This window comes from Candoia aspera, chromosome 1, assembly GCF_035149785.1.
Source record: "Candoia aspera isolate rCanAsp1 chromosome 1, rCanAsp1.hap2, whole genome shotgun sequence".
Classification (NCBI taxonomy): domain Eukaryota; kingdom Metazoa; phylum Chordata; class Lepidosauria; order Squamata; family Boidae; genus Candoia; species Candoia aspera.
This window is the reverse complement of record NC_086153.1, coordinates 94,993,990-95,021,697: the sequence shown is the minus strand read 5'-3', so window position 1 is coordinate 95,021,697 and position 27,708 is coordinate 94,993,990. Positions and strand designations below refer to the sequence as shown.

At 38.7% G+C, this 27,708-nt stretch overlaps 1 protein-coding gene across 4 annotated transcripts in view; it reads left to right on the top strand.

Annotated features, from left to right (window-relative positions):
• The first annotated feature begins 9,954 nt into the window (after window positions 1-9,954).
• L3MBTL3 (L3MBTL histone methyl-lysine binding protein 3) overlaps window positions 9,955-27,708 on the top strand; it is an 84,821-nt gene continuing 67,067 nt past the window's right edge. Inside the window, exons 1-2 of one of the 4 annotated variants that reach the window (XM_063310120.1) lie at window positions 9,955-10,029; window positions 26,243-26,354. In XM_063310120.1, the coding sequence (XP_063166190.1) occupies window positions 26,253-26,354 (102 nt within the window). In that variant the 5' untranslated portion in view covers window positions 9,955-10,029; window positions 26,243-26,252. Of the gene's footprint in view, window positions 10,030-12,023; window positions 12,277-14,655; window positions 14,702-26,242; window positions 26,355-27,708 lie in introns of those variants that run through there. The other 3 variants (XM_063310132.1, XM_063310140.1, XM_063310113.1) reach the window with 3 other exon arrangements.

Below are 27,708 nucleotides of genomic sequence, written 5' to 3'. Positions count from 1 at the left end.
AACCCCCACCACCACCAAAAAGTCTTTCATGCCATCTAGTGATCACCTGGATTTTTGCAGATCAGATCTGGTAACCCAGTAAGATAGGCAAAATGTCTACTTCTGGCTGGTAATCTGATGGTCCTGTTCTGGAGCAAGTGCAGTTTCCAGACCATGTTTAAAAATGATCCCATATATAACATACTCAGATGGTCCCATTGTATTAACATAAAATTCCATGCTAGAGTGTCCCTATATTTTTTTTTCCTCCTGAAATAGTCTTTTTTCATTCCTTCCTTCCCTTTTATGCGGAATCCACATGATCTTATTGTTACCCTGTTGCAGTTCCATTTTTCTGAATATTTTTCCTTTGTCTTTTCAGTCTTTATTTGTAGCAATCTTTTTGTGATAAGATTCAGCTGCAGCTGCAACTTGCACTGAGATTTTCAAGGCTCATGTCATTGTGATTTCAAATCAAGTACTTCTTATTCTCAAGTTCACAGCCTATGTATTATTTCCTGTTGATCCTGGTAAGGTGAATTAGTGGTGATTTGCCCCTGAAAAGTCTCTTTATTGCCACAATCTCAGTGGAGTTTGTGGTGGTGGCAGCTGCTTTAATTACTAGCTTATTTTCATTTCCCCCTTTTTAATGGCAAAATAGTGTCATAAAAACAGTAAATAACCATCTTAAAGGAAAACAATGAGAGGAAGTGATTAATTATACCTCCGTAGTAGGAAGAAAATCTGGATGAGACAGTTTGCAAGGGGCAAATGAAAGGCTATTTCTCATTCATTCTCTAATTCTCACCTGATCAAGGGAAGAAATAAAAAAAGGACTGAAGTGCAAACAAGAAGCTTTTGTTGGAAGAATTTAAGATCTCTCCCTGCCCCCCATGTACTGTCTTCCTTCAATATTGCCTTCCCCTTGAGCAAGGTAAAAGGTTAAAAGTTACAGAATAGAATGGGTTCATACAAAGAGGATGCCAGAAAATTAAAATATGGCAGGAAACCCTAACTGTTTAGACAAAAGATTCCCTTCAGACTTAATCAGAGACCTTGTAAGACAAAAGGTCGCTCATTCACAGAATTTAGCAGAGCTCATTCAGGTGAACAGCCAACCAGATCTCCATAATCATAACAAAAGTTCCCTTCCAAGGTGAACAGTCCAGGCCAGTAGACAAAGCCACAGCCCCGCAGAGACCTGGACTGTCAGAACAGGAAACACAAACAGCAGGGGGCCTGACCACAGAGTTCCTCCTCTCTGAAATCCAAAAAACTGCACTTTTCTGAGAAGTTCTTAGAGGTGGGGAACACCTTTGCATAACAACCACCAAGCTTTCCTATATAAAGGGCTTGTGGGGGAAATACAGGTGTGGCCACCTCCAACCAGCATACTCTGTACATGCACTTGGAAAATAAAATCACCTCTGTTCAAGCAACTGCCTTCCTATCTTCATTCCCAGAACAGACCTGGGTAAGATTTCCTTCCAACATTTTCATTTAGCATATGAAAGGATGTTTACTGAATAGAAGGACATTTACTTAGGTAGGGAGGAAAGCATAGCTGGATAAAATTGAAGAGATTAAGAGCTGTGTAAGACATCCACTTGGATTCTACTTGGAACTGCAAAAAAACAAAAAACAAAACAGGCTGCTAGTAAAACTGCAGGTAGCAAGCCACAGTGTACAGTGCTTGAACAACATCAGAAGTTGGGACACTACACAGTTAACTGAATAAGTAGTTGCTACAATCCTTCCTAAATACATTTTTTCTAGCACAATAGCAGATAGATTTGGGCTGTTCTTAAGAGTGTTTACCATACATTGCAATAGCAAATCTGAAATTTTCCCCAACTCTGACTGTGAACTTTGAATGGAAACCACTTGAAACAAATGTGAAACGCCCACCTACAGGTCTGAGGACTTTGGTTCTTAAAGCAGCAATACCTATACAGAAAATCTAGTCTTCTTTTTTAATGCTTTTTCAAGGCTGGTTCAAAACATTTCTGACTGAGACAAAAGGCAAAATATTGGTTTCTCTCCCATTTCACAAAAGCAACTGCTGTAGTAGTTGAATCTTAGTTCAGTCCTGGGGATAGGAAAATATCCTTTACCATATTTGAAGGTAGCAGATGTGGTTGGAGTTGTGGGGATTGAGTATGGGGCTACTGCCTGGCATACCTTGTTCAGTCCTCAGACATCAGGCCAGAATCTGCTGCCTGAGGCATCGATCTCCCTCGCAGTGTTTCTCAACTTTGGCAACTGCAAGATATAAAAATAATAAAGGCAGGATAGAAAAGAAAAGAAAAGATATCTGGACGTCAACTCCCAGAATTCCCCAGCCAACGTGCTGGCTGGGGAATTCTGGGAGTTGAAGTCCACATATCTCAAAGTTGCCAAGGTTGAGAAACACTGCATGAATGAAATGCCTTGATAGCCAAATAATTAGAAAAATAAAAGCTAATATTTTAGAAAATTATGATTCCCCATCTTAATATGCATAGCCTGGAGATCTGATATATAATTTTACTCATTGCAAAAATCTAATGAATTGATGGTGACATCATATGTGGCCCAGAATTGTCTAGAGAAATTATGCAGGTACAGTGTGAACATCCTCTTTTACAGCATTGTCCTTTTAGAAGATATTGAACCCAGAAAGTTTTCCTGCCTCCTGGATTTTTTTTGTCTCAGACTGAATCTGAAAATATTTTCTTTTTCCTTCAGTTTCTAGCACAGTGGCAAATCTATTTGGTCACTTTAAATCCACAATTTAAATAAAATATTAAATACAGTATCTACATTGGAAATAGCAATCATGTACATTAGACTGTGGTGCTCTCTGAGCTTGGTTGTTTGCTTGCAGATGTTTCATTACCCGTCTAGGTAACATCATCAGTTCTAGTGACTATGGAGTTTGCTCCTTGTTTATATACAGTAGCTTGCCCTGCCAGTGTTGATGTGGGTGAGGTTTTCTCCTTGGTAGTTCCTTGATTAGGATATACCCTAATCAAGGAACTATACCCTAATCAAGGAACTATCAACAAGAAAATCACACTCCCACCCAAATGATGATGTTTCCTAGTTGGGTAATGAAACGTCTGCAAGCAAACAACCAAGCTCAGAGGGTACCAAGGACTCCACAGTTCAATCCTGAGCTACATATATTCACTTCTATTGGATGTACATTAGAAAAAATAATATTGTTGCTACTATGTTTTTGCATGAAACAGGAGTAAGGAACTTTTGGCCCTCCAGGACCAATTCACCAACATCTGGAAGGCGAGTTTGCCATTCCTGACATATAGTTTTATAAGAATGTAGACAACATAGTCAATTATTTCTGATTTTCTTTTTCTCTATAATGTGTATGTTTGCCCTCCATTTAGTGTAATGTTTATTGAGAGAGAACTAAAAGACAAACAGGCCCAAAGAGTAAAATATCTTTTATTTGATATGTATGGTTTTATTGAAGATATTGGACATGATCTGTTTTTCTATTTTATAAAACTTTTTTAAATAGTAAGCTTGATGTCTGGAGTCAGACAACCTCTAAATTGTATAAAGCAAACAAACAAACACCAAGGGATATTTGTTCCTTTCTCAAAGGACTGTTCTTTTTGGTTATCTGACATCTTTGAGGCGAGGATGATGAGAGAAAGTATCATGGATGCATGAAGAATCCAGCCAAATAATTCAAACAAGTAACCCAGAGAGGGCTACAGTAACTCCCTGTGGTCAGCTGAATTGTCCAAACAGCTGGAAGTGGGGGGGGGGGGAATGACTCCTCTGCCTTCCAGGAGGAGAGACAATGTCCTAGAGAGGACTTACAAAAATGGAGCCTCTCTAGGCACCCCATCTCTGTGGCTGTTTTTGTTTTCAAACATACATACTGTGGCTGGGGGGAAGGGGCAGAAACTGGTGGGAATGGGTATACAGTCCCAACCCCTTGTGTAATGCTGTTGATCCCCATTGGATCACCATACCTTTTTTTTTCCTAGCAGAAAAATGTGAAACGCCAGGAGTTGGGAAAGGAACCAGTCTCCAAGCCTCCTGTTGCCATACAGGAGGATCTTAAATAGGACTGACCACCATCAGGACATTCCTGATAGTGTGCTGCCAGTGCATGGAAGTGAGATGAAACAATGTTGAGAAGAGGGGCTGTCTTCATCAGCTGTGTCATGCCAACATAGCTTCTATAAAGACATAAATGCAATTCCTGTTACACATTTCCCTCCATTTCTGTTCAGTTTCTAGTTTCAGTTTTTTGTCAGCATTCATGACTCCCACTCTGTAAAATGTTAGTCATCTGTTACTGAAAGAAGAATGTTTCTCACTAATATCACCATGTTTTTCACATTAATTAGAACTGTGGTATTTCGAACTCCTTAAATAAAGTATGGCCTTTATTTCAGGAGTTCATGTAGGTTGGTGGGACTCTTAAATTTAACCACAACCGAGCTTGCTAAATAGTAGAAAAAAGGAGAGAGCGTCCACTCCTCTCACAATTAACCCCAGCAAGCTTTTGTGATTGCCTGGCTATCACAAATGAAAGTGCTAGTGTTTGAGGCTGGTTGTGGATGGCAGGAAGAACATTTGCTTATTGGTTTTTTAAACTATGTGCCGAGAGAGCAAGGAATTCCTCACAAACAATCAATCAGTTTCCTCATGAAAAAGAAATGATAGTCAGGCTTCTTAGAAAGGTTGATCTACCATTCCTCATCTTTTCCATTACATTTACTTCAAATCTCCCTACTGTTCATTGTGAGGGTTTGTCTTCATTCTGTTACCTCGACAAAGATTTATTCATAAAAATGTGTTTTTTGAAATAGAGACCAGATCTGCATACTATGCTAAACATAGGTAGGTAAAGGTAAAGGTTTCCCTTGACATTAAGTCCAGTCGTGTCCGACTCTAGGGGGCGGTGCTCATCTCCGTTTCAAAGCCGAAGAGCTGGCGTTTGTCCATAGACACCTCCGTGGTCATGTGGCCGGCATGACTAAACGGAACGCCATTACCTGCCCGCCAAAGCGGTACCTATTAATCTACTCACATTTGCATGTTTTCGAACTGCTAGGTTGGCAGGAGCTGGGACTAGCAACGGGAGCTCACCCCATCACGCGGATTGGAACCGCCGACCTTCCGATCGGCAAGCTCAGCAGCTCAGCGGTTTAACCCGCAGCGCCACCGCATCCCACATGCTAAACATAAGCATCTCTTAAAAGCCATGGGGATGTCATGCACATCATCATGTCATTGCACAAATAATGTGAGTTTAGTGATTGGCATTATTTTCTTGATATTTTGATGGGCATGATGTCACTTGTGCCTCCCTGCTGCATCTGTGCAAATACCTATGCGGTAAGTCATATGATTTGTCTGGTTTTGACTTAGTATGTTGTATGAACCCAGCTTTAGAGATTAGAAAACCATGACTTATACAGTAACTAAGCTGCGCTCACACAGTATTCTTAAGTCAAGGTTTATTTGATCATTGTTTTTTGAGAAACCCATAGTTGGCTGGGCTCACACAACATCCTAAGTCAAACCAATCACTACCACATTATGGCTTGGTTTGATGTGTGAACCCAGCCAATTATAGATTCACTAAACTGGTAAAGCAAATCTGTCAGTATAAAAGACAGTATTATAGATCTCATGTATGTGAAAGACAAATTGGAGAACTACCTCTGGATTCTCCTGGCTTACTGCTTTCTGTTTTTTTAAGTTTTTATTGGCTTTTATACTTTTAAGTCTGCTTTGATGTTTTAGGTTGTAAATTGGTGGTAGTAATTTTTGTTAAATCTGGTAGTATAGAAACAAAATAAAATAGTCTAAGGTCATTTTGTCCAGTTTACATAAGGTTCTGTATCTTAACTGAAAGAAAAATTTCAGTAATAATAATAATGGGATAATTAATGAATAAGGGGAGGATTAAGTATTTGTCTCTTTGCCTGTGTTAATGTTATAAGCCATTCATACCTAAGTTTAAGGCTTGGCACATATAATCATGCCATGCTGTAATGTAATTTGGTTGACCTATCTTACAGAGTGAAGCTTGCCATTGTGGTTTGTAAACCATGATTTATGATTTCGCATTTTGTTTCATTTATTTAAAATATTTATTTATTCATATTAAATGCACATCCACCTTTCTATTTATGAAAACTGTTAAGCTGGCTTACAACAGTGTCCATGGGAGGGGTCAAAATGTCAAAATGGTGGCCACAACCATGTGACTGAAGCCTTGCTTTTTTACATGCCTGACAGTTGTGGCATGGTTGTGGACACCATCTTGACTTTTTTGACCCCTGGTGGCTTACAAAAATTGTGATTTATTCAACAAACCAGGGTTAATTTATTCAATAAACCAGGGTTTTGCTTTGGAGCCAATCAAGTGGCTGATATGAATGTATTTGCTGCCATTGTGGGGAGGTGTCTATTGTGTTTTTATGGTTTTTAATTCTGTAAGCTGCCCAGAACACTGTGTGCGGCCTTATAAATCTGTTTAATAAATAGTAATAAATAAATAAATAGATAGTATAAGGCGTGAACCCAGTCCACCTGCAGCATTGAGCATTTAAAAGCTTTTTTGTTAGCCTGGTACCACAATGTCCTCAAGAAGCATTAGCATTCTGCAGTAAAGCTAGGCTGCTGAGCGTCCAGCATCGCTGACATGGCCAGCCTTGCTCCTCTTCTATTCCCCTGTAAATACTTCATCAAATTTTCCTTTGGGGGAGAGGAGGAGATGAAATATTTTTTATTTTATTTATTTATTTAAATTTGTATCACCACCCATCTCCCCCAACGGGAGACTCTGGGTGGTTTACAATAAAAATAATAATAAGTGATGAATGTACATTTCTAAAAATGTATGCCTGTCCCATGCCACTTTAAAACACTTTTTAAGAGATAGATGATACATGGCTAAGATTCAATACTGTCAGGAGGTTGGGACTTTCATTTATATCCAAGAATATGTGTGAGATAAATTGTGAAGTTGGATTTGCAGTGCTGTAACAAAATACTGTACTCCCCACTCTGTTAAAAGTTACTTTTTTATTTATCTTGCTCAAATAACATCCATTTTGACCAGCGTATTTATATCAGTTCATAGCCTCAGAATCCTGTGCTAGGTCTGTCTCCGACTCTCTGGCATTGAAAGAGAAGGCCTGAAGCCAGGAGTCTATCTAGACTTCCTTGTGTTCCTAATTGGGGAACTAATACTTGGTGAAGAATCATCATGACCAGCCTCACTCTGACTCCATGTGATCAAAACTTAATTCATCAGAGAGCCATATGACCAGAGTTTTGAGATCCTGTACGGTACACACATGCTTTTCATGATTCCAGCTTAAAACGATGGAACATATTTCAGCTTGGCCTTTTTGCTAGGCCTATAATTGTATCTTTGCCAGAACAGTTATGCTTTATTTCATGTTTTATTACACAGATCTAGCTGATTTTCAGAACAAGAGTTAAGATTGTATCGTTCTTACAGAAGTACTACTTTGTGTTTTGTGTATGTATAAGACACGGTACCAGGCTGCCCCAACAAAACAGTCATCCCACATGGTAGTTAAAATATTGTAAATATATCTAAAGCAATTAAAGGTTGAGTTCTGTGGCTTTAAAGCCAGAGGGCTGAATCTTGTTATGAGGTTCGAAGCTAGAAAGGTGAGAATGGTGATCGAGCATCCAGCATGTTCCAGAAAAAAAATCCATTTGTTGTAATCAAGATTTCATTATTCCTACATCCCTCTCTTGATTAATTGCTCATTGATATCTTCTTCTTTTTGCTTGCATGATAGTTTTATTAAAAACCAACCTTTCCTAGGTGTCTTTAAAAAACAGCAACAACAAATCTGTTTGTTGTTAGTATTTAGCTGTTAATTGGTAAATCCCAGAAAGACATGACATAAGAGACCCCTATGTAAAGTATGAAGTTCTTGCTTGGGCCTATTTCTTTCCTTCCAATACAAATTGGGAAGGAATGGGATACATGTCCAGAATCAGTGGACCATGAGTGATGACCAAGTCTCTTCACCGTCCAAATGGCTGGATTTGCACAAAGCTTTAAATTACCTTCTAGCATACCATACTATGTTGTGTGAACCCAGCTAAAGAAGTCTTGGGAATGAATTTGAAGCAGCTTATGTTTTAGGGCACTTTTACATATGATGCTAAGTATGCCTTGTAGTGAAACTTATTAACATGGGGTACCATGCACAAAAATGAGTAGTTTTTTAAAATTTTTTACAGTAATTTAAATATGTTTATGAGTTTATGTGTGTACACATATACACATAGCTTGATAATGTGTTAAATATCTTTATTAATAACAAACATTTAAAAATGCAGTGTGTTATATATGGATATCTTCCCACCTTTAAACACACACATGCACACACATTCTGGCATTTCTATTTGTGCTTTTTAAACCTGAAACAGTAGTGACAGACTGCACTGATTTCATCTTTGATGAGAAGATTAATAATAACTCTGATTCTACTATGTCTAGAAATAAATTGTGCTATTAACACTCTACCCTTATTTCTAGGAAATAGTGTTTTGTTGCTTTTTTCTTTGATGCCATGGAGTAATTCAGATTTCAGATCTAATAAATAACCTATTACATGGAAAATTTGGACCGAAGCTAGGATTTATACTTTCGAGCAAATAGTAGATGAAAATGATGGATTTTTTTTATCCTTTCCACTTTAAAGGACAACAATTATTTGTCTGGTATGGCTCAGAAGCAGTATATCTATTGCCATCCCAGTTTGGACTTGTGTCACTTTTAGCCTCAGGAATATCTAACTGATGATTAAATCCTATGGCATAAAATTCCCTGCAAATTACTCTTTTTAAAATGTTGGAGTTGAATCAATTTGATATGAAAATTTTAATGATTAAATGGAATAAACAGTTAAAGATTCCTATTTTGCCTAGACAATGGGGAGATGAGTTAATTTTAATACCAAGAACTGAAATGTGACTCACTCAACAAAATGTATTTTGGATTTATTGGGCATTGTGCTTATGCAGAAAAGACAGTATGTAGAAAAGACATAACTTGTCATGTTGGAGATGCAGTGAGATTGATGTTTCATTTAAACATGTTTGTACAGTGTCCTATTAGTGTTGTATTTTGGGAGGAAATTATTACACGTATGAACTTTGAAACAAGATTTAATATTTTCAGATGTTTATATTCTTTGAAATATATTTATTGCATGGAAATTGACATCTGGACAAAGGAAGTAGATTCTCCATGCTGAATTTATAGCTAGAAAAATTATTCTTCAGGCCTGGAAAGATAAATATATGGCCCCAACTACTCAATGGCTGTAGAGTTAATGTTATTAGAGATTTAAAATGAATCAGTTATCAACACGGATTAGTTAGGGAAGAGTGTGATGAAATATGGCAACCATTCATGGAAATGCTTGGGTAGAACTTTATGTATGAATCCACAAATACATGCCCTGTATGTTTTTATTTCTCTGTTTTTGTCTTCTTGTTTTTTTTCCTTCTAAGTTTGTGTAGTGTTTATTTTTCTTTCTCTTTGGGTTTTTTTTTGTTTTGGTATTCAATCAATACAAGCAAAACAAACAAACAAACAAACAAATATTACATTCCACCCCTGAAAATGGAGAGAGAGTTCAAGGCTGCCACTCATATACATAGCCCTGGATTCCTCTTCCACGGTTTCCATTCTATTGATAGAGCTCCTGATGCACCTTGAAGATGGTGCTCTTGGCGGAGCGGAGCGGCGACGCGGTGTGGAGAAGAAAGATACCCAGGATTACGGCTATCGCCTGCTTGCCTTTCCCAGAGTCTCAGACAGAAAAGCGAAGGGAAGAAAAGCCACTCCGGCGGCGGCGGCGGCGGCGGCGGCGGCAGCAATAGCAGCGGCAGTTTCCCCTTTCCCCAGCCCTGACTCTACGGGCGCATGCTCACTTGTGCCCGCAGCCCTGGACCATATTTGTCAGGACTACTCGAGAGACGGAGAAAAAAAATAAAGAGAGAGAGAGAGGATTTGGGGGGGTAAGGAAGCGGCTGGTTCGGATATGATTGCTAACCCATTAACTGCAATGCACAATGCTCGGGATGGCTTTAAAATTGCTTCCGTTCCTTCGCTGGGGATGAAAGTTGAGAGAGAGAGAGAAGGAGATAAAGGAAGGCAAGCGCACCTCCTCTGCCTCCCTCATGAAACGGGCAAAGGGGGGGGATTTTTTTTTATTTGGGAGGGAAGGCTTCCCCCTAAACATCAAGCGAAGGAAATGGAACTAATATGGGGAAAGTGGCCAGATGACTCTGAAGTGGCTGAGGAGTGGGTGGGTCGTGGGGGAATCTTTCCTAAAAACCTAAGTGCGTGAGAGTGAAAGAGGAACAAAAGAGCGAACCAAGGAGAGGGTGCCTTCGGTTTATGCGCCCCCCCGCCCGGGCTCTGCCTTTCCCCCCAATTCATGACGGGCATTGGGAGCGGGAGGGGGCAGGAAGGGGACCGAAGTGGCCGGGAAATAAGGAGGGCATTTCACAGTCGCCCACATATTGATGAGCCGGCGTGTGGGGGGGGGGGCGATTTGCGGCGTCCTGCCCCAGCACTGGTGAGCCGGGGCCAAGGAATTCTTGACACTTCCATAGGAATGCTGGGGAGGGGAGGAAAAAGGGGTGCCGCAACAAAGATTTGGGGTGTCGGGCGAGAGGGGCGAACGGTGGTAATCCATCCCATCGCTCACTCTGTTTTGTTTACGGGGTTCCCTTAGGAGAGAGAATAATGGCTTGAAGCGCGCGGGAAGGAAGGACTTTTTCCACCCAGGTTTGGCTGCAGCGGGATATACCGGTTGAATGTGTAGCATGTGTTGTGTCTCCTTTGCAGAAGGGAGGGAAAAAAAAGGCCTGTTCTGATCAGCGCGCAGCAGCCGCCACCAGCTTCAGCGGGAGTATTTATTAATGAATTGTGGTCATTTCGCTTCCTTGTCTCCCTTGGGCAGCTTATGGACTTTGTGGCGTGAGTGCGCGCGTGGCGGCGTATCCGTGTGCGTGTGTCTCGATCTATAGAAATATAATACTGAGCTCCCCAATTCCGCCATTTTGGGCAAACTTTGCACACGCACGCACACACCACACGCGCAGAGAGACGCGCCTAGCAGTTTGTAGTGGGAGGGAGCGCGCGCGCGCGGAATGGGGGGGAAAGCCTCTTGATTCCTGTGCACGTCTTTCACTAAGTGTAAACATGTGTGAGGTGGAGAGCGGGGCTCTTCCCGAGGGAGAAGAGTGCAATTCGAACCTTGTCAGCAAATACACACGCCCGGCCGGTGAAAGATACGGGGATCGCTGCGTATTTTCAGGGCTGCGGAAGGCGCCTCGTGTGAATTCCGCTTGCTATTAGCACCTAGGTGCCCCTCGCACTCTTCAACTTTGCTGCCCGTCTCTCCATAGAGTCTGCGCTTCCTGGGAAGCCTATGGATGAAACGAGAGCTGTGTACTGACACACTTGTTCTCAGCTCGTTATGGGGAGCCTTGGCAAGGGCTCGTCTGAAGCTCGCTGCGAGGGTGTGTGAACGGAGGCCTGATATGTGGTGCGTAGGGGAAGAAAACACAGAAATGTGTGTCTTGTGCGTGGGTGCTCCTGCGGCCCCCTCTGTTTTCTTCATAGGGCAAAGGAGGGGAGTGTGACAGGGGAAAAGTTTAAGAGGAGCCAGCAATCTCCAAAGGGAGACCCCTCCGTCCTCTCTCTTTTCGGCCTCAGGTTTGGGGCCGGCTAAGGAGACCAGGGAAAGCGAGCCGTCTCCCCTCCAGGAGGGTGACTGGAGCCCGGCAAGGAGAAGCACGGACCAAGTGAAAAAAGATGCTTGACCCCCTTCTTTCCTTGGAGTCGGAAGGCGCCCCGGGTTCCCCCGAGGATGGGGAATGTGGGAAGGGTGCTTCCAAAATGAGGGGACAAAAGACTCTGGAGCTTGCTCTAGGCAGCCTCCCCTTCCCGGTTTCCGTCGCAGCCGCCGTAAGAAAAACGGGACTCGATGAACAAACAAGAGCCTTTCATTATGCAACTTCCTCAGTCAAGCACCCGGTTCTCTTCTCCCGCCCCTGCCCCGTATACACCTTTTTGACCGCCGTGCAACAATCGCTCCGCTTTCTCGGACATTTTCCTGAAGATGAAGGGGAGGCAATCGGAAAGTTATTTTGGGCGTCCCTCGCCAAGCTGATTCAAGCGACTTTTCGTTTCTAACGAGAGGAAAGAGGCAGACGGGGTGGGGGAAGGAAGACAAACCCCGCTGCAGCCTGAAGGTAGGCTTGCGGGGGGGGGGCACTCGGGGAAGATGCGCGGAAAAGACCTGCACACTTCTTCGACTCCCCCCCCTCTTAATTTTAGCAAAAGGGCGGCGGGCGGACGGGCTGATCACAATATTTCTCCGGGAAAGTTTCAAGTGCAGCAAAAATTTAGTTCAAAACTGGCCAAGGAGGGACCCCTACTGGTCAAACGGAGGCATCCACCCTGGGGAGCAAAGTTCAAATTCAGTCCTCAAGTTTTACAGAGATTGTTTTTCGCGGGTTATGAACTGGCAAAGAATATACTAGGCAGATAATTTTAAAGGCATGTCCTTATCTTCTTTTCCTAACTGTTGTTTTCACTGTTTTTGTTTTGTATTTTTCAAATATTAAAACCTAAGGAAGAATGATATTTAAGAACTTACAGTGCTAAAGGCTTAATGCATAACACTTAAACATACTTGATATTTATATACAATGGTAGGTATGAGCTTATATTCTCCATTTATGTTCTTTGTTAGTAGTGGTCAGTTTCACTTTGTTTCTAATGCAGTTCTGTTGATCCAAGCCAACCTTAAACAGCTTTGTTCTCTTCATTAATAGAAATGTAGGCAATAGTATGAGATGGTCACTGCAAATGAACAAAGTTTTTTATGAATTGAAATTTAGATTTCCTCATAAAAATTGGAAGTAAGGTAAAAGTTCTGTATATTTTGAAGGTGGCACTGGTTGAAATGCTGAAACTGTATTTATAGTGTCTGTTTAACAAAGCTGGTTCTGTGAAAAGCTTAGAGCAATGAAGTTCTCTAAGGTAGAAAGCTAGAAAGTTAATGATGGAAAATTTGGGACAAATCTAATCATGTGTGGATTATAACTCTTTTCAAGGCCTGTTCTATGCATATAATGGCTGCAAAGAAGCTATTCTCAGGCCATTTCCCCACTATCTGCTTATAGTATCTTCAAGCATCACTCAGTTATCTTTGACATAATATAAAGCCTGTCCTTCATGAGTGCTATATTGAGGATGTGGACTTACCCAACCAGTTGATTAAAGCTAGCCATTTAGTTGGTGAAGTTAGAAGACTGACCCCCAATTCCTTACGAAGAAATTTTGTGAGACTGTTGTAAAAAGCCAGAGTCATAAAAACTTTTAGTCTGTGTTCTTCCTCTAATCGCCATCCTTCCAAGCTTTCATTTTACTAAACTGAGATTGTTTCATTTGGGCATGCTCAGTAATTGTACATGTGAAAAATCTGATGGAATAATGGATAACAGGGCCACTGCTTAAGTGCTCCCAGGAGGTGGCACTGTAGGTCTGCTGCTCAGCCCCTTAACCATTATGGGATTGATTGATTGACTGATCGATCGATTGATTTTCTATCCCACCTTCATGATTTTTATAAGTAACTCAAAGCAGCAAACATACCTAATACTCCTTCCTTCTCCTCTGGCCCTTAAGTTTTAAGCATCTTCTTGGAGCTGATTGAGGAGGTCACCTTGTTGATGTCACTATAGTTGATAATTCCTAGTTCTATCTTCCTTCCAACTAATGCTAAGTACACTACTGAAATCTTGAACATGATAGATTGGATATTGAGACTGAGTTCAGGAGAGACTATCCTTTCCATAGGTAGGCTAATGAGAGATTGGAGGAACAGTCTGTTCTAGTTGGAGGGGATCTAGTTCATGCCTTGGGAAGGGAAGGGATGGTTGTGTCTAGGAATGCAATGGTTGGTGCAGAAGTTAAAGAAAATTAAGGATGAAGGTGGTTGGTCTTAGCAACATAGTGATAAATGGCATGATACTATTTTGTTAGGCTACTGTTGACAAGTGTATATAAAATGCAGTTACTGTCAAAGGTGCACATTACTTATGTGTGCACACTTCTCCCAAAATATACAATACCTACTCCAACCAATTATATGAACATGTCTATAGTTTAAAATTTGGTTCACATTCTATTGTATGTCCCACTATCCAGAAATCTAGTTCAATGGGAACATAAAACAAGGCCTTTTCAGTGGCTATATTCAGTTTGTGGAATTCCATCCCTGAAGAGTACAGGGTTTCTCAATTTTGTTTAGTTTTATGTGGGTGCGGAAGGGTTTTCTTTTTTTGGCTGTTCAGTGATTACAAATATGATTAGTTCTACTCCTTGATCATGTTTAATTTCTTTTTTTCTTTTGCTCTTAACTTGTTTTTTGAGATGATATTTTTAAACACTTTCAAACTGAATATTGCCTTGGGAGCTTTTTGATGCAAAAATAATATATAAATGATGTTATAAGTTAATAAATATAAATAATTTTGAAACATTTCCAATTTTGGTTATTAGAATGAAATTTTTGGCATAATTTCTTCAGATGCTTTTTATTTATTTATTTATTTCAGTTTATATGCTGCTCTGATTCAAGCAGTGCTGTAAACAGCTAATGATCTGGAGGTAATAATCTTATCATTTTTCACTTATTTATTCTTAACTGGGAGAGATAGCCTTTCAATTGTAAGGATGGTATATTCTCATGTGGATGATATAATATAGGGGGATTCTCTTCCTCCATTTTGTATTAGGTGCATCTAAGTTTATTGTAACTGTTGACAGTGCTGGGAATATTGCTAGTCCCTGACAGGTAGTGTGACTTCATTTACTTTTTCCAGCTGATTGCTAAATCAATTAAATTAGATTAGGATAGCTTTTTCACATGCTCTGATGTATGTATTAGGAAGTTTTATAGCAGAGTTGTCATTTTAAAATTTGTCTCATTGAGTCACTCTGATTCTAAACAGTACATTTCAGTACATTAAGTTGTGGAAACAAAGGATTGTTTGAATGCAAGATGGTGTTTGTTATGCTTTATGTAAGAGCTTGGCCTTAAGCTGTTCTTGAGCTGAAATGAACAGGCTTCTCCTGATGCATGTTGACAAAACACTTTTCTGATTGATTGTAATTCTTTTTACACATTGCTTATTTTACACTGTCAGGGCAGGTATGAATAGTGCTGAATAGTGCTAGTGCAAAACATATTGATTAATGTTGAAAGGTTAAGCCAGTACTTCCCAAACCCAAGGAAATTACCCCAAACGGAGTAAAAGTGGTTTTTCTTTGGGTAACGACACACGGATCCATTACCCAATCACAACAGGGGCATTTAAATTGACTTAAAGTGTTTTGCCTACATTGAGTAAAAAGGATTTTCTGATAAGTGGTTTTGGGTAACGAAGGAAAAGGTTTGGGAAGCACTGGGTTAAGCAGTGCTATCTCATTTGAAACTTGAAGAACAAGCTAATCAGCTATAGAGCAAATCTGTCAGTGCCACAGTAATTCAGTAAATTAGATGTTTAAGAACAATATAACATTATTGCTAAAATTATTTTATCAATTTTTTTCGGAATAAATTGTCTTTAGAATGAGTTTATAAGGTTTGTGCTGAACGCCAAACCAATGTAGCAGAATGGGATAACTAACTGGAGGAGATTCCATAGCATAATAATATATTGTCTGGAAAAAATGGCTTTAATGTTCATTGAGGATCTTTTTACTTTTCTTTTTCCAAATGTGTATTTTCAGTCTTGATAAAACTATTTGTGGTTGTAGTAACAGACAGTCCTGAACTCCTGTCCATAGCTTGAGGGACTATCTAGTTTATTGTATTTTTGTGCTAGGATGAACTGGATTGCGCATTAGCTGGGCTGCTAAACTGAAATTGTTATTGCAGTAGAGACCTTCATTCAGCTTCAGAATGAGACCAATTTTCTGCTACAGTATAAGTGCTATGAAAATGTTTTTAGCAATCCATTGCTAATTTCTGATTTGATGATTGTAAGTTACGCATCGTGTGCCATGAGCAAATCCATCTGTCTTTTTCTTCCTTACCTTAACAACATATGTAAACAAAGAAAAGAGATGAGGTTAGCCAATACTCTGCTCTACAACTCAGGGGAGTTCCTTGATTACCTAATACAAGCCTTAGGCATGCAAGATAGAGTGAAAAGAAAATTAATGGCATTTATGGTTGAAAGAAAATACATCAAAGCCAAATATGCTGTAGGCTCTGAGGGCCAGAACCACTCCAAACTAAAATGGGGCAGCCTGCAATGTTGACATGTTTTCAGGTGAAACAGTTGCATCAGTGAGTGATAGGTTCTCAGATGATTATCTAGGATTATGTGCACAGCATGGTTCTTTGCAGGCTGCTTTGAAAAGAAGTACCACTGAATGCCATTGATCTTATTGCTAAATAAATGGCTATAGGATTTTGCCTAAATTAGACTGCCAAAAATAATGAAACTGATAATGATTATGTGCCATCAACTTGGTATCGACCCTTAGTGACCATGCAGATAGCTTTTCTCCAGGATGATCTGTCCCCAGCCTGGTCTTTCAAGTCTTTACAGTCTGCCCATTGCTGCTGTAATTGGGTCCATCCACCTTGTTGCTGTTTGTCCTCTTCTTCACTTTCCTTCCACCTTTCCCAGCATTAGAGACTTCTCAAGAGAATTAGGTCTTTGCATAATGTGTCCAAAATATGAGAATTTGAGCCTGGTCATTTGTGCCTCAAGTGAAAACTCTGGGTTCATTTGTTTGGTGATCCATCAGTTAGTTTGTTTTCTTGACTTCACCACAGTTCAAAAGCATCAATACTGTTTCTATCCTGCTTCTTTGAAGTCCAACTTTTGCTTTCATAGAGTAACACAGGGAAAACCATTGCCTGCACAATTCTAATCTTTGTAGGTATAGACACATGTTAGCCCCACTATGTATACCAGACCAAGAAAGTAACTCCCAAGAATAGTCCAAACTACTCTGTTATATTGGCTATAATAACAGAATCTCCCAAGTCTGATTGTGCTTTATTTCTGTCCCCGTCACTCCATCCCCACATTGCTGTGGAACTAAGGAGGTTCTACCTGAATTGTTTCCTCCTCCTTTCAGATTGTTTTGGGCTTCAGTTACACTTTTTACCTCATTGCATTGGGAACAGATCTGGCTTATCTCTATCAAGGTCATCTTCTTTATTCTCTACATCACATCATGGTACCTGAATATCTTTAGTCTGAGGCTTATTTCTTGACTGCTGGTTCTCTGACTGTTGCTAGTCAATCTTAAAAGGCAGGAGCTATACTTCAGTATCTTTATTACCATTTCTAGGGCTGGTTGCTCTACGTTATGTCATTAGTTTGGTCTTTTGGATTTTTAATTTTAGTTCCATGTTTTCACTGTGCTCCTTGACTTTAATTATTGGAGCTTGCAGATCATTTGCATTTATAGCTATCCACATACCACAGGTTATTGATGTTTCTTCCTCCAATTTTAAAACCACACTCATCTTTTTTGAGTCCAGTTTCCATTAGATTGAATAAATAAGGGGAGAACTCACAGCCTTGTCTCACTCCTTTGCTGATCTAGAGCCAGTCTGTTTTGACATGTTCTGTCTGGACTGTGGCTTCCTATTCTACATATAGGTTTTGCACAAAGATAATAAGATGTTCTGGGATTCCCATTTCCTAAGCACATTTTATAGCTTCACTTGGTTGACATATTAAAGGTCTTCTATAATCAATGAAGCATATATTGACTTATTTTTGGTATGCTTTTGCTTTCTCAGTTATCTATCTTTCGTCTTGGTATGGAGACTGATGTCTCCAGATTTTTTAGCAATTGTATTGTTCTACAGATTTGCTGCCGTAGTTTGATTAGAACCTTTACAGATTCTTCTTTTGTTGCTTTCCATATTTCTACAGATATTCCATCAATTCCTGGAGTCTTATGATAGTAATAACTATTTAATTGATCAAACTTCATCTTCTAGTACTAGAGGTTTTTTGTAAATAGGGATTATCTGCTAAGGTATTTTGGAGGTTGGTATTTCTACTGTACAGAAATTCAGTATACTTTTTTCATCTTTGCTTAGTCTTCTTTGAGTCAGTTACTATCTGTCCACTTGCATGCTTTAGCATTTGAGGTTGGAACCTCCTTCTGAGTTCAGAGATAATTTGAAAGACTTTTTTCCATGTCTGTTTCCATCTTCAATGTCTTTATAGATTTCATTGTAATAGCACTTCTTGTTTCTTCTAACAGTTCTCTGAAATTCCTGAGATCTTTGTCTTTCTTGGCTTTGGCTTCTTTTCTCTTCTTGGCAATTTCCACCATTTATTTTGACATCTAATTTGCTGTCTTCTTTTCTTGGTCTTTGGCAATCTCTTTTTCACATTCGTTCTTAACTTCTTTGATTTCATTCCATAATCTTGGTCCTTCCCTGCCCCCTCTCTGTCTGTAGTGATAAAACCAAGGATAGAGGCATCTGGTTGAAAGGTTGATTGGATTACAAATCTAGTCTGTGCTGAATTATCTTGAATTAAGAAGAAAAGGATAATCCTGCAAGAAGCCCCAAGAAGATCTGTAAGACAATGAGAACTGGGAGGCCTTTGGGTACTTGCCCTTGGACTAGGCAGACAGTATAAAAAACTTGACTTTTGGACCAGCCAGTAAGGGAAGGAAAAAAAAAGTTGTTGAGATTTTTTTCTCCATCTCAAGTTGAAATCATTCAAGAGAAGCTGTAGTAGTTGGGAGTCCAGCTCTGATCTTTCATCCTCCTAACAAGCCTTTCTTTATGCCAGGAAACGTTTCTGAGCAATCAGAAGCTAGCTTAACAGGCTGGACTTGAGCCTGGCCAGTGTGACCATGAAGTGGGCAGTTGAACTTGCAGTTAAGCCTGAAGGAGGTCACTGGGCCATCCAGGACTAAACTTAGCTCCTGCAGTAAACAGCCTCTTTAGACCTCAGAAACATAACGGTGGTGGTTTGAGCTCCTTCATCATTAGAGTCAGGTGTTAATGGAGTTCAAGCTCATGCAACCAAGACATTATTCCTACAGCCTTGTTGCTTGCAATTCTTTGGTCAACTCCTATAACAAGGAGAATATGTCTAAGTATATAGTGTCAAATGTCCAATCAGCTTTTTGTTGTAAGACTCAGTAAAGATAAATAATATTTGCTATCTAGATCCCTAATTCTGATTTTAGAGTTGGGCCAATTTAATAGATCTGTTAGCACTGGAGAGATTGATACTTGTAAAACTAGATTATGCTTTGTCGAAATGGTTAATTATTCAGACAGTTATACTGTAATATATGTATGTATAAGAAAACAAAAACAATAGTGTCATGGGGCACAGACTACATCCTGCTATTGAACATGAGAAATCATATAATTATATTGACCAACACCATTAACTGAATGCACAGTGTTGTCCTTAGCCCACCAAAAAGGCCACCTCTGCCCATCTTTGCTTGCTTTCCATCAAAAGTAGTATTTGCCAACTTCTGCCGGCACAAGCAATGTTTGTATGATATGCTGCACTCACTTTATTATAGGCAAGGCCTCTGTTCCAATTGGCTATTGTGTACTGTACACTGGTTGCTCCTCTCCTCTCCTGGGCTTCTGGACTTGTGAAACATTGGACACTTACGTTAGCCAGTCCATTAGTGAAGCATACAACCTTTGTTTGTTTTATTCAATCTATTAGTGAACTAGTGAAACAGTGATTTAAAGCAAAACAAAAACAAAAAGTGAACCATTAGTGAACCACTGAAATGGAGGACCTACCCTTCCCTTCCCCTCCCCTCCCCTTCTCTCCCCTCCCCTAAATCAGACTCATGGAAATGACTTAAAAGCATGAAAATGGCAGCGGCTCAGGAGGCTGAGGGTGGCCAGTAGTGACGAAGAGAAGCTGCAAGAAGGAGAAAATGTGGGAGAGAAAAAGTTCCTCAGTGTGTGTGTGCATGCACACGTGCTTGTGCACATGTATATTACTCCTGCCAATGAGTGCAATAAGGAAGCATGCAAGCTCCAAACCCCTTCCTGACAATTATAAAAAAAGGCGGAAAGACCCTATTTCCCTGCTCTCTTCTCTCTCATAGCTGATATGTTTCCAGTTTCCAGTTTCTTGGACTACAATCTTTTTGGCTTGTTGAAGCTCTCCTGACAGGAGTTGCAGAGCACAGTGCTAGGAGAAGTTACCTCTCTGAACTGAACCAAGGGTTGGGGGAAATTGATGAGTTTGCCAGTTTCCCTTTCTAACTCAAGTGAACAGCAAGTCTAGTGCAATGGTGGGATGAAGAAGCAGGGGAATCCCACCAATTGTGGAGGCCACCATCTGGAGAGAACTCCTGGCCAGCATTGTTGCCAAAGCTTGAAATCTGGTCAGCAGTTTCTTAAGCTGTCTTCATTTCCAGCTGATACCAGCTTAAGGCTGTCATGCAGAATTTCACAGACATTCACTGGGATTGCGTCATTAGTAACATGACTGTCCTGAATACTGAGTGTACATGTGCTACCATGGTGTCTGTAAGAAAGTTGTTCGGTGTTTCTCCTGAACTCTATATCTTGAAGTTCTCATTTGAGACAACTTTTTCAACATGCTAACAGCTCACTCTGTATATGAGTTACTAAACAAACATGTTACTATCTCTGTTCTAAATCAGAGTCTTGAGATTTGATCACTGACAGATTGAAGTTGAATCCAGACAAGTTGAATGTGATGCTAGTGGGATCTCTTCAGTTCTTGAAAGGGCTAGCCTTCTCTGAGATGGAGTTGCAGACTCTCTTTTGCATCAGGTCATCTGTACGGGTCAGTTAGGGCATCATAGATATGGCCAGGGGCTGATTGTGGAACAGATCACAAACTTGTCATGTGCAAGTTCTCACTCAAGGTAAAAATGACCAGGCTCATATTATTCTCCTTCACACACATTATGCTAAGACCTTGATCTCTGGAGAAGACTCTAATGCTGGGAAAAGTGGAAGGAAAGAGGACAATCAGCAACAAAGTTGATAAACTCAGAATGGTGATGGGTATACTGTTGGAAAACCTGAAGGACCAGTTTGGAAAATCATCATGGAGAAAACCTATCTATCTGTGTGGTTGCTAAGAGTCAACACTGACTTGATAGCACATAATCAATCAATCAATCAATCATCTGTATGGAAGTTGTTTTTGACCCCTTATTTCTTTTAACAAACAGGTTGCTAGAGCAGCTAGGACTGCCTTTGATTAACTCTGCTTTCAATTCAGGCCCAGTCATTTCTTGGAGAGAAAATTGTGTAATGGCAATGCATTTTTGTGTGTGTATACATACACATACACACTTGTAAGTGGAATTGCACTAGAAGTCAATGCAAAATCTTGGCTAGTGCAAATGTTGCAATGAATCACCTTATGGAAGTAAAATTTCACAAACACATCTGGTGATTTTTGTTATACAGCATGGACTACCAGCATAGATCTAGACTTAATTCTGGTTATTGGTGTAACCCTATAATGCCTTTCACAACCTGGTTATCAGATATTTCCAAGAATGGCTATCATTCTAGTTTTACTTGTCTTCTTAAGCTTACCTTCCATTCTTAACCCTGTGCAAAGTAAAACAATAGTGCTGAGGCAATGGCTTTCATCTCAGCCCCTTCAAGGCTCCGGAATGAGCTCTCCTCTCAGATCTACAGTTCCCTCGCTGTATTGGCCTTTTGGGGGATGTACAAAACTCATCACTTGTGCTTGGCCCTTTAATTTTTCTGCTTACCTTATTTGTTTTAGGAGGTGTTTTTATTTATACATTTGTTTATTTTTAGGTTTCCTTACATTGCTTTTATTCTCTGATAGGCCTGGGAACTTCCAAGGCAGTTAAGGAATAGTTTAAATACAGTTTAGCAAAGGAATCCATTAGGTGGTGGTGCTAACAGAATTCTGTGTGGCAAGTATTAAATAACACGCTTGCTGCAGACCATATCATGAACATGTTACCTAGCAAGGGAGATTTCCTTTCATAGATCAGGCTAGCTCTGTCTCTCCAGTTACCTGCCTTGCTCTTGAAGGCAGGGCTAAGTCCAGTGTAGCATAATTAGAGCCTTCTGATACACCCAACTGAGTTTTTGTTACACTTTTCAGGTGGTCTCTTTCTTTTGAATGAAATACTTAATGTTTTTGTCAAACACATAATAGCACTGGCTGAAATTGATGAGGCCTTGGCTAAATACCAAAATGAGGTTGACTTTTCCATCACCTTAACCCTCTTTCTTGATAATAACACTATATTGCCTTTTCTTACTTCAGAATCTTCATAATAATACTATATTGCCTTGTCTCACTTAGAAATCTCATTTCTTTCACATTGTGTTTTTGGCATATTAAAACAGCCTTCCCCATTCTGGCACCTCAAGACACATTGGGCTGTGACTTCCAGAATTCCTACTTCATTTTTAATTGATAAAGTCTTTGCCTTTGTTCTCTGGCCACTTCCAAATGAACAACACCTGAATTCTGCATTTGCAATCATGCTTAGCTCACCAGATCAAGGCCCAGGTACCTTGTTCACTGTACCCATTTTGCATGCATAATTAATGCAACTGTATAGCTTAGCAAGCCTTGCCAATTCAGTGTATGAACTTTAAAGAGCAAATGCTTTGGTTGACAAATGTATTTCCTTATTTTATATGTGTATAATGCATATTATTTACTATACCTGGACACTTATCTGACAATATAAGTATAAATATAATCTTTGGAGGGAGATGGGCAGTGATAAAATTTGATAAATAAAATAAAAATATGACAGCAGCCAACTTATCCAGTTACATCTTTACAACTTCTATACTTGTACTATTTTAGAATACGTATTCTTTATAAATATTTCTTTCATTTGCATAATAAATGTTTAAATCTATTGAATTGTTTGGTCTTACTTGTATATATACCTATTAAAAAGCAAATATTTTTAAAATCAAATACACACGAAACCTCATTTACCAGATCTTGATGCCACAGACTGCATGCAGTAAACTAAGTTTCCATTGCAATTTACTTAAGGATGTCATTGTGCAAATGATATAATTTACATCAATCTACATTGTGTGGTAATGCAAATAAAGTGAATTGATGCAAATGACACAATCTGTCACAATGACTTAAATCCATGTGATGCCTTGCTCTTCAATTTAACAAATTTTCATCAATGGACAGTTAATGCATTAAATCAAGGTAAGTATTAGTGAAGGCTAATAAATACAACTACGACTAACTAACTACAACTAACATATGTTTTACCCATAAGTTATAGAAATTAAGATTGGCAAGTATTTAGTACTTCTCAAAATTGAGATGACTCCCACAATGTGAGAATAAAACAAAGGTCCAATCAAAAATCACAATGGAACCAACATGGATAGTTTAGACAGGTCATATGGTTCCTGTGAGCACCAGTATGTCCATGGACACTTCCCTTGGTACTTACCACTTTACACTGAAATTTTGCACAACATCAGAATGCCCTGTCAGAACATAAATAGGGTAAATGTTTCAAACCATATTTTGATTTAAAGTATGCCATCTGCCTTAAAAAAAAAAGGGAGAAAAATGTAGATGGTAGATAGCACCTGTGATGGCTAGGGAGGGTGACAGTGTATCTCCTTCACAATGAAAGCAACCTTCATTGTTTTCAAAGAATGTTGTTTTTTAACTACTGGATTTCAGTGTTGCAGGAAGTTGTTATATATATGGCAGAAATGATACTGAACTGAAGAATGAATATATCTTACAATGGCACATACAGTATAAGAGAGAACACAATTGGGTTGGATGCACATACATATGTATTCACCTTCTGCTGTTTATACCTGTAACTATACAGTGCACATTCCCCATCTTAGAAGCCTAGGTCCAAAATTTGAGAATTCTTGAGCATAGAAGCAAACAAGGGTAAAAGCAGAGATTATAGATTTCCAAGGCAGGAACTGCTAAGTATTGTTCAGATCCACTTATGATATTGACCCAGACTATTAGGTCAAACTGTTTCTATACACTGTATTAGCCATTATGATATAGATGTAAAACACCAGTCACAGATAAGTGATTGGGAGAGAGAGCTTTTGTGTGTTAATAGTTTGGCTGGATGTCATATTTTGTCTATTGGCAATGAAAAAAAAATGTGAGGGGTCATTAGCATATGATTTAATCTTATGAGTTATAGGTAACTTTTTAGAACCATATTTTAATACATATAAGTAGATTTATGGGGAAATAGGAGGCAGAAGTATTGTATTAGGTATGCTTGCCGCCTTGAGATAGATGGATTGATGGATGCGGGGATAAAAATCTAACAATAATAATAATGTTAAAAATGTTAATGTTATGTTGAATATCCTTGTCAGTTTCCTTTTAGTCTAAAACTAGTGTTATATATTCACCTGTGTGTGAAGTAGTAAAACACTTTGAAACCAGAATTGTGGACTAACAATGTTTTGGTCTGATGCAGCATTTTTTTCTCTGTACATTAGGGTTTATTTCCCAGTAAGTGTCATTTGAGTCTTCCTAATGACTCCCAAGAGCCAGTTGATTCTATTTTGAAGGGTGATGGGATTTTTTTTCTGGCACATTGCTTTGTGGAGATACATATGATCAATCGTATAATTAATTATGACAACTTCTGTAATTTATAAAAATAATAAAGGCGGGATAAAAATAAATAAATAAATAAATTTAAAGTAAGTTTTAGTTATAAATCTTTGAAATCATGGCAAGCTGAAGTTGCCAAGATCAATGACTGCGATTGTACAAGAGAATGGATATTTGGCTATAATCTGAATGGTTCATCTTAGATAAAAACATATCAGCATTTAATTAGGCTTATATAATTGTCACAAATATCTTCAATTCTGAAACACAGTATCCCAGGCTGAAAAAAATTATATTTTTGTTGAGTTCTTGATGAAGCCAATGCATTTATCATAATGATGGATTCATAGCGAAAGAATACTTCCTATTAAAGATTTAGTGAAATCTGTTCTTACAAGTAAGGCTTATTCTATCTTAGTTCCAGAATTTGTAATTATATTTTATCTATATCTTTTGGACCTGACTGTGAAATAAATAAATAAAAATAAATAAAATATATTATATTTATCTCTCCTGTTCTTATAGCATTGCAGATGAACCAACTGCATAATAAGCATCCACTGGTGATTATAGGCAAAATCTAAAATGGAGATTTTGGAATTAAGAATATTACTAGGATTCGTCATTTTTTAAAATTTCTTTTAAATATTTTTATACCACTTCTCATGCCAAACAACTGCAAGCTCAATGTGCATTAAAATAATGTGCATTAAAATACACAGTATTTTGCAGTAAACTCATAAAGCAATTAAAAAGTTAAACTGTATAAAATATATAAAGAGGCTGTTATTGGAGCAGTACTGTTATAAGGCATAAAAGGCCAAGGTGAATGTTTTCATCATTTAAAAAAATTCCTGAATAGTAGTAGCTAGGTCCAGTGGGCTGTATGCAATTCTTTATGCAAGTACTATGCTTTGTTAAGTTCTTTCTTGCTTCTTGGTTTCCAGCTTTAAAATATGCATAATATTTGATAAATTGGCAATTTTTATATTAGTAAAGCTGGAAATTAATTTTAATTGTTGTACAGTATCCATTTTGCTTAATGCTCGAGATAGTTTTAGGTAACAGCTGGATTTTATAACTTGAAAATATACGTGAAACATGGTAGATATAGAAATGCTAGCTTCTTTATTCTAGCAGTGGTTTGTAAATTTAACTTTTGGGTAATTCCCATTAAATTCAGTAGGACTTACTTCTGAGTAGGTATGCATGGGATTGCATAGCTATTTATCTCCTTTTCCATTATGTTTTTGACAGTCTACCTGAACTCAGACTTTTCTCTGTCCTATATTTCTCTCCCAGGCATTCGATTTGATCAATATTCAGGATGGTGAAGAATCCTGGTCAACTGAGAAGTTTCACACTAATCTGTGATATTTTGCTTGATTCTAAAAGAGTTTTGTGAATTTTGGAATCATGTAGAACTTGTTATTTAAATATGGAACAGATGAAAATGTTTTAAAATAATGTGATAGGTAGTTTCTTAGATGAAAAAAGTGAAACTGAATTAGAGATATGACCTTCCTTATTTATTTTACAGAGTGTCCACCATGAACGAACCAGCTTCTAGTGGAAACGGGCAAGACTTTGATGTTTTTAGTGTAATGGACTGGAAGGATGGAATTGGTACCTTGCCTGGAAGTGATTTGAAGGTACTGTAGGTGCGGAGATGTACATAGAGAGATGTGCAATGTTTTATAAAAAGATGTGATTATTTTAATTAAAGAATTAAAAAGTATGTGAGTTTTAATTGTAAAACATTACATAGCAACAAAGTAACAGTAAAGGCAACAGTGCATAATATAAAAGCAGCAGTAAAATGACTTAGTAAAAACTTAGCAGCAGATTACACGTAAGTCTCAACTTTAAAATCTTAACTTCAGATTCTTAGAAGTAACAAACTTTGGAAAGAAACTTGATTTTTAAAATCTGACAAAGAAAAAGACAGTAAAGCCAGTTTTAGCTGAATAGACCCAGGAATAGCATTCAATAACTGGAATGTCAGTGCTGAAAAGACCTTGTCTTGAGTTGCCATCTACTTCATTTTTGTAAATAGTAGCACCTGGATAAGATAATACTTAAATCTTCTTGTCCTAAATCACGTTGGGTTCCATTGATCAGACCAACACTTCGAAACAATTTGAAAATTAATAAAAAATTATTAGCACATTCCAGGAAGCTGATATTAATATAATGCTATATTCCAACTAGTTCTTACATAGTTTAGGGGCAGTGCTATGTTTAATAACTTAATCTTAATTTGTCAAGGGATGGATAACTGGCAAAAGTTGACCTATGAAACTGAATGGGTAAAAGGTGCCTAGTGCCAGGCAGACATCATCAGAATATGAATGATAAGGATGTCACCTTGTTCAGAACAGATTGAACACTACTTCCTTATCCCTTCAAATTACTCATCACAGTACCTCTTTCTCAACAGGGCTGAATTTCAGCTTATGTAGTTCAGTTTGCCTTCTAGAGTTTTATTAAGACAGATCATAATATGGAGCACAAACAAGGTTCTGTGACATTCTATCTCATCCATTGAACAATACAAAAGCCCCACTCCATTTCCTGCCCCCTATAGGTAATATAAGATAATATGGTTTTTTTTTAATTGTTTATGAAGCTTCTATATGTACTGATTCTAGTTAAGGATATTGAAAACTGGTATTTCTTGCACACTGAGACGTGTTGCCCATGAGCAGTTTCTTACATCTTGCTGTTTATTTTATACATCTTAGCTGCTTCAAGTGCCCTGTGTTCAGAAAGGAGGATATGGTATTAATTGAGATACTCATCAACAGCATCATCTTTTAGTCGCATCACACTGAACTTCGTATGATCTCAGTCAGCACTCTTCTTTCAGTGAAGGAGGTTAAAGCCATGTTCCATCTCTGGGAGATACTAGTTTGAGATTTTGGATAGCTTCTTTGTGTATGCATTTTCTCTCTTCCTCCAGGGGCATACCTAGATGATTTTGTACTGGCTTTAGTTCTTCCTTTC